Below are 7,029 nucleotides of genomic sequence, written 5' to 3'. Positions count from 1 at the left end.
TGAGCCACCATGTGGTTGCTGGGATTTGAACTCAGGACCTTTTAAAGAGCAGTCGGTGATCTTACTCACTGAGCCATCTCACCAGCCCAGGAGTGTGTTCTTGAAGAGGACCCTGGGACTGAGCCTGTACACACTTCATACCCCAGCCCATGCCTCAAGTACTTCTCAACGGAGTTCATCCTCAACACAGGCTCAGAGACACAGGACCAAGCAGCTCTGGACTAAAGCCTGTGAACCTTTAGGTAATGAATCTTCCCTTTGTTTAGGTGTGGCCCAGTGGCAGAAAGCTGACTAACACAGTGGGTCAGAAGAAGAAGAGGGGTAAAGGTCAAGATCTCAGTTATACTGCCAGAGCATGAACCTGGGGTACGTGGAGACAGGAAATAATGTCCCTAGGCCCCACCACCCAGAACAGCTTGTGATTCTTTTGAATGGCCCTTCCCTGTTCTCCTCGTTCTTTCTACACTGTCACATTTGATTAAAAACTACATAGCTTATTCGTGTGTCATGCTCTGATCAGAAAGTTCTGAGTGGTTTCGACTGTGGAACAAAGCACGTGCACCTCAGACCAGTGCTCACGGCTATCCTTTCCGTACCGTCGTCTACCTCTTCTCTCTGGTTCTCCCACCCCAGGCAGCGGGCCCTACATCACTGCCTCCCTTCTGCTCTCCTGACAAGATGAGTTTGCTCATCCTCTGAGGCTTGAGTCCTACCATTCTGAGCGATGAATACTGTACCTCCTGCTGTTTCCTCTGGACGACACATTACAGGGAGCCTACTGAGTTCTTAACCTTACGATAACTAACCGCCTAGTTCTCAGGAGAACCATTTCCTATTACTAGAACTCACTGCTCTCTTGTCATTCTGTTTCACGTTGTCTAGTCTCTCCTTGTCAATTCCATTCACTCTACCATTTCAGATGGTGGTAATGATTTCCAGAAACTGATCATCAGTTCAGGTCTTCCACCCTTGTCCTCAGGTCTGTGAGTGTGACAATGTGTCTTAGTCAGGGTTTCTATTCCTGCACAAACACCATGACCAAGAAGTAAGTTGGGGAGGAAAGGGTTTATTCAGCTTACACGTCCCACACTGCTGTTGATCACTAAAGGAAGTCAGGACTGGAACTAAAGCAGGTCAGGAAGCAGGAGCTGATGTAGAGGCCACGGGGAGATGTTACTTACTGGCTTGCTTCCCCTGGCTTGCTCAGCCTGATCTCTTATAGAACCCAAGACTACCAGCCCAGGGATCGCACCGTCCTCCATGGGCCTTCCACCCTTGATCACCAACCTAGAAAATGCCTTACAGCTGGATCTCATGGAGGCANTTCCCCAACTGAAGCTCCTTCCTCTGTGATAACTCCAGCCTGTGTCAAGATGACACAAACTAGCCAGTACACAACAATTTTAATATAAGGGGATTTTGAAGATACAATTTAGGTTACTAATAAGTTGATTCTGCTTTAGCTAAAAGGGAGGTTTACCTGCTTGGATTAAATAGTCACATAAAGGGCCAGCAAGATGGTTCAGTGGGTAAAGGAGCTTACTGTCAACCCTGAGGACCCAAGTTCAATCCCCAAGATCCACATTGTGGAAGCAAAGAACCAATTTTCCTTAACCTGTCCTCTGACCTGCACACATACATCATCACACACACATGCACACGGCTGTCATTCTCTCTCTCATACACACACAAAATAAACAAACAAATAAATGTAATAAAAAGCCACACAGCCCCTTAAAAGCAGTTTTCTCTGGCCAGGGTTGAAAGTTAGGGAGGTTTGAAAAAATGTGAAGGATTAGCTGCACCACTGCTGTGTCTCAGACACATGTGAGGACTACGAGTTATCTCTGGAAACAGAGTTGTTCCTGCCTGACGGCTGACAAGCACGAAGCTCATGTGAACCACACTCTGCCAGGAGCTCAGCAATCCTGGAGTTGGAAACTCCCTAGACTTTTTTTTTTTTTTTTTTGTCAAGACAGGGTTTCTCTGTGTAGCCCTGGCTGTCCTGGAACTCACTTTGTAGACCAGCCTCAAACTCAGAAATCTGCCTGCCTCTGCCTCCCGAGTGCCAGGATTAAGGGCGTGCGCCACCACATCCGGCTTGTTTTCTGAGACATGGTTTCTCTGTGCAGTCCTGGATGGCCTAGAACTAATTCTGTAGAGCAGGCTGGCCACTAACTCAGAGATCTGCCTGCCTCTGCCTCCCGAGTGCCGGAACCAAAGGACTTTACCACCATCACCTAGGAAATCCCTATCTTGTCTTTGGGCTCAGGAGCCCCTAAGCATGAGATACCCCAGGAAAACGTACTAGACCTCTAAACTATGAAACTGTGAGACAAAAACCAATATGATTAAAAAACCCCTGTTTTTATTATGTTATGAAGTGTTTTGCCCTTAAGTATTTCCATATAGCACATACATGCCTAGTATCTGAGGAAGCCAGAGAGGGTATTGGATTCCTTGGAACTGGAGTTACTAATAGTTCTGAGCCAACATATATAGGTTCTGGGAACCAAACCCAGGTCCTCTGGAAGAGTACCAGGTGCTCTTAAGTGCTGAATCATCTCTCTAGCCTGAAATGAGTGGTGTTTTAAGCTACCAAATCTGGAATATAGCAACTTGTAACTAATATGTATATGTAAACATATATACATATATATTATGTAAAACTAAATAATCAGTTTAAAAATATATTAGTTAAACTAATATAAGACACACATACACAAAAAGAGAGACTGAGAGTAGATTTTTTTTTTTTTTTTTTTACAATTGGGGCTGGGCACGATGGAACAGATCTTTAATCCTAGTACTTGTGAGCTCTAGGTCAAACTGGTCTACACAGCAAGTTCCAGGCCAGGTGTAGCTACACAGTAACCTTGTTTCAAAACAAAGAAAAAAGAAAAACTGAGACAAGAAGATGTTCAGTGAATAAAGGCATCTGCTGTGCAGGCATGAGGACCTGGCACTCATATTAAATAAATAATGCAAAACCTTCTATTTCTTGTATTTCAGATATGCTCTAACTTTCTATAGTCTTTTTAGGGTCAGACTCCTAGCCCTAGAGCTTGCTCTGTAGACCAGGCTGGCCTTGAACTCAGAAATCCGCCTGCCTCTGCCTCCCGGGTGCTGGGAGGACCAAAGGTGTGCGCATCGTGCTCAGCTAGCTTTTTTCTTTTCTTTCTTTTTAAAATTTTATGTAAATGAGTATACAATGTAGCTGGACAAATAGTTGTGAGTCTTCATCTGGTTGTTGGGAATTGAATTTAGGACCTCTGCTTGCTCCGGTCAACGCTGCTTGCTCAGTCCCTACTCACTCCAGACCAAAGATTTATTTATTATTATAAATAATACACTGTAGCTGTCTTCAAGTGTACCAGAAGAGGGCGTCAGATTTCATTACGGGTGGTTGTGAGCCACCATGTGGTTGCTGGGATTTGAACTCAAGACCTTCAGAAGAGCAGTCAGTGCTCTTACCCACTGAGCCATCTCATCAGCTAGGGCTTTTCTTTTAAACTGCTATTATTATTATTATTGTTGTGTGTGTGTGTGTGTGTGTGTGTGTGTGTGTGTGTGTGTATAGAGGTCATATGACAACTTACAAGAGTTGTTTTCCCCTTCCACTATCTGGGATGTAGGGGTCAGACTCAGGCCTTAATAGGCTGAGCAATCAAGCTGGTCCATCTAGGTTTTCAATCTCAGCATCTACCACGTGACTGAAGTGTTTGTTGCCACAAGTGGTCCTGTGTCACCTGAAGCAGTGCAGTGGAGGCTTCAGGTTCGTTCTTACCTCCAGGATCAGTGGGTGGGCAACTGCATCAGGCTTGATCAGGGCTAGCGTGAGCTGGAGAGCCTGGGGACTTCGCAAGATGGAGGTCATCTCTGCCCTGGCATCAGAGAGCTGGGTTAAGGACGAGGCAGCGTTGAGCTCTCAGCACCTTCTACCTGGGAACCAGGTAGCCTTGCAAGCCCAGTTAGGGCTGTCATCCGACACTCACAGATCTATACTGTGTTATACTGTAAGGCTGTACGACACTCATTCACTTTCCTATTACACTCATGAGAAGGTGGAGGGGACACTCAGGTTACCCTGTGAGATACATGTTTGGTTACACAAGTATAAAGCTCTCCACTGAAGAGAAATTAAGCTGAGCACAGGCACTGACTTGGTCAATACTTTCGTTATCTTCTAAACGCTTCTGTGTTTTAAACAAGGTTTATGATGTCTACACTCTTGAACAGTCTAGCCGTAAGACTGCAATGACTGGCTCTACTGATTTTTTTCCCCCTTAGTTTTTCTAAAAGATTTTATTTATTGTTATATGTATACTATAGCTGTCTTCAGACACATCAGAAGAGGACATCGGATCTCATTACGGATGGTTTTGAGCCACATGGTTGCTGGGATTTCAACTCAGGACCTTTCAAAGAACAGCCAGTGCTCTTACCCACTGAGCCATCTCACCAGCCCCTCCCTTGGTTTTTCAAGACAGGGTTTCTCTGTGTAGCCCTGTTTGTCCTAGAACTCACTCTGTAGACCAGGCTGGCCTGGAACTCAGAGATCTGCTTGCTTCTGTCTCCCTTGAGCACTAGGATTAAAGGCTGTGCCACCACCGGTGGACTTGACTGCCTCTGTTTGTGAGGCCCTATTCTCTAGCCGTCTTCTATCCACTGTAGAATTGGAAGGATAATAATAAGGCTTCATGGCCACACATGGCCTCTTATATGTCATTTGTATATATTTATCATTTCTGTTTACAAATACAGAGAAGGTGTCCAGGGCCACACACTGGGCACAATCAGGTAACATTCTCATTTTTAGCCTGAATATAGCTTAGCAGCCATGGTAGCAGTATCAGGGTAAGACCAAAACAAAGAAACTATGCTAATAATGTTTCTTCTGCTCAAATCTTTACAGCTTACTATTGGATGTTCCATTCTAACTATGTAGCCAAGCCTAACATAACCAGTACAGGAACGGCATACCCATTTGACCTAATAATATTCTAGATGGTCACATGGCACAGTGGCCAACTGCACATGGGGATGTACTTGAGACACCCAGTTCCCCACTCTCCACACTATTAACAAGTTCTGAAAATCTCACCTCTACAAATTTGTAAGGACAAAAAGTCCATACAAGCTGGGCAGTGGTGGATCATGCCTTTAATCCCAGCACTTGAGAGGCAGAGGTAGGCGGATTTCTGAGTTCAAGGCCAGCCTGGTCTACAGAGTGAGTTCCAGAACAGCCAGGGCTACACAGAGAAACCCTGTCTCGAAAAACCAAAAAAAAAAAAAAACCAAACAAACAAACAAAAAAAACATACAAATCTTTTCCTTATAACTACCATTACATCTTTGTCTTGGACTTCTGTGACACCCTCTGTGATGGCATCTAGACTTTACACTTGCCACTCTATAAATTTGTTCTAAATTACATTACAGCTACTGGAATGAAAGCTAATCATATAGACTCCTGCTTAACCCTCCAAAGGGTATTCTGAGTTTTGAAGACAAAGGTTCTCACACAGTCTCTGGGACTGTTAACCTGCTCTTTTGGGCACTTCTGTCCCTGGGCTCTCCTCTGGGTTCATGTGGTGCACCTTACCTCTTCTGCTCCAGTGTCATAGGCGTTTCAGTTTCATGCCTTTCTGGCCTGACTATCTTCGGGTAAGTAAGTGTTTCCATCCTACCTCCCCGCCCCCGCCTCCCCCACCCCCACATTCCACTCCCTGCTCATCTCCTACTTGCCCATTTGTACTCGGCTCACGTACGCAGTCATACTTTCTCAATGCTTCTTTCGGTTACATAGTCCACATTAAAGGACAGTTTCATGAAAGCCCAGGTCCGCTTATCTCACCATCTTCACCTTAGTCCCTACGCAGGGTGCCTAGTACGTACCTGGATTTCCACAGAACTTAGCTGGATGAATCAGTGCATGAACCTGATCCAGCCATTCCAAGGCCAGGCTGCTAAGGGGTCTCTTGGGAGGACAGGCGACCTGGAGAGAGGGTGTGGTTCCAGTTAGGTTAGGGCTGTCTTAGTTATTGGTTTACAAGAAAGTGCTGCCAAGCAAAGAAACTGGCTTGACTTAAAGGTCACCCTATCAGACATTTACACATTTTACAAGTTGCCTGGCCATCTGAGGAAGCCACTTCTTTAGCGCCCACGCTGGTCTCGTGGTTGCTGGCCCCTCAACTCCACTTCTGCCTCACTTCTGCAGCCACGCCTCCTACTCGTCCCCCTCCCTCCCCACCCGCCCCCTAAGTCTTGGCTCCCAACCCTCCTATTGCCCTCGTACTCTAGGACACAACCGAACAACCTGGGCTTCTCTACCACAGGCCAAAGCCCACACCAGACTCAGTTATTCCAGCTCCAACACGAGCCGGGGTTCTGGGTTCACCTGGTACTCCCGCCAATCCTCCCGGCCACCAGGCACTGAGCTAGATAGCCCGCGGGCCCTTTGGGGTCCTTCAGGCACGCGGCCGGGCAGCCCTGCGGGTCCTGCATCTGGCGCTGCACTCCTGGTGGGTTAGCGGGGTCGGCTGCGGCGCCGGCAGCTTGTTAACACAGCGTATCTTCCTCAGGAAAGTCCATTTCTTTTATTTTTTTTTTTTTAAAAAAAGGCTTTACTTTTTTTTTTAATTGTTACGTGTAAGCGTATTCTGCCTGCGCATGTATGTATGTTTCATGTGCTTATGGAACCAGGAGAGGGCGCTGGATCCTCTGGAAGCAGAGTTAAAGATGGCTGTGAGCTTAGACCTGGGTATTGGGAATATAACCCAGGGTCCCAGGAAGAGCAGTCTGTGCCGTGCCCTTAACCACTGAGCTATCTCTCTAGTGTGAAAATCCATTCATTATGATGTTTTGCCTGTAGGTATGTCTGGGTACAGCACCAGTGTGACTGGTGCCAGTAGAGGCCAGAAGGGGCTGTCAGCTGGAACTGAAGTTACAGATGTTTTTGAGCCATCGTGTGGGTTCTGGCATCGAACCGAACTCCTCTGCAAGATCAGTGAGTGCTCTTAAACACTG

At 46.3% G+C, this 7,029-nt stretch overlaps 1 protein-coding gene across 5 annotated transcripts in view; it reads right to left on the bottom strand.

Moving 5' to 3' along the window:
• Nme6 (NME/NM23 nucleoside diphosphate kinase 6) overlaps window positions 1–6,446 on the bottom strand; it is a 10,141-nt gene extending 3,695 nt beyond the window's left edge. For 2 of the 5 annotated variants that reach the window (XM_029543443.1, XM_021207515.2), the window contains exons 1-3: window positions 6,401–6,446; window positions 5,899–5,998; window positions 3,788–3,884 (exon numbers count right to left, since the gene is read on the bottom strand). In XM_029543443.1, the coding sequence (XP_029399303.1) occupies window positions 3,788–3,877 (90 nt within the window). In that variant the 5' untranslated portion in view covers window positions 3,878–3,884; window positions 5,899–5,998; window positions 6,401–6,446. Of the gene's footprint in view, window positions 1–3,787; window positions 3,899–5,898; window positions 5,999–6,298 lie in introns of all 5 variants that reach the window. The other 3 variants (XM_029543442.1, XM_029543440.1, XM_029543441.1) reach the window with 3 other exon arrangements.
• Window positions 6,447–7,029: the final 583 nt, after the last annotated feature.

Source organism: Mus pahari, chromosome 10, assembly GCF_900095145.1.
Source record: "Mus pahari chromosome 10, PAHARI_EIJ_v1.1, whole genome shotgun sequence".
In the NCBI taxonomy this organism is placed as follows: domain Eukaryota; kingdom Metazoa; phylum Chordata; class Mammalia; order Rodentia; family Muridae; genus Mus; species Mus pahari.
This window is presented reverse-complemented; position numbering and strand designations above follow the sequence as displayed.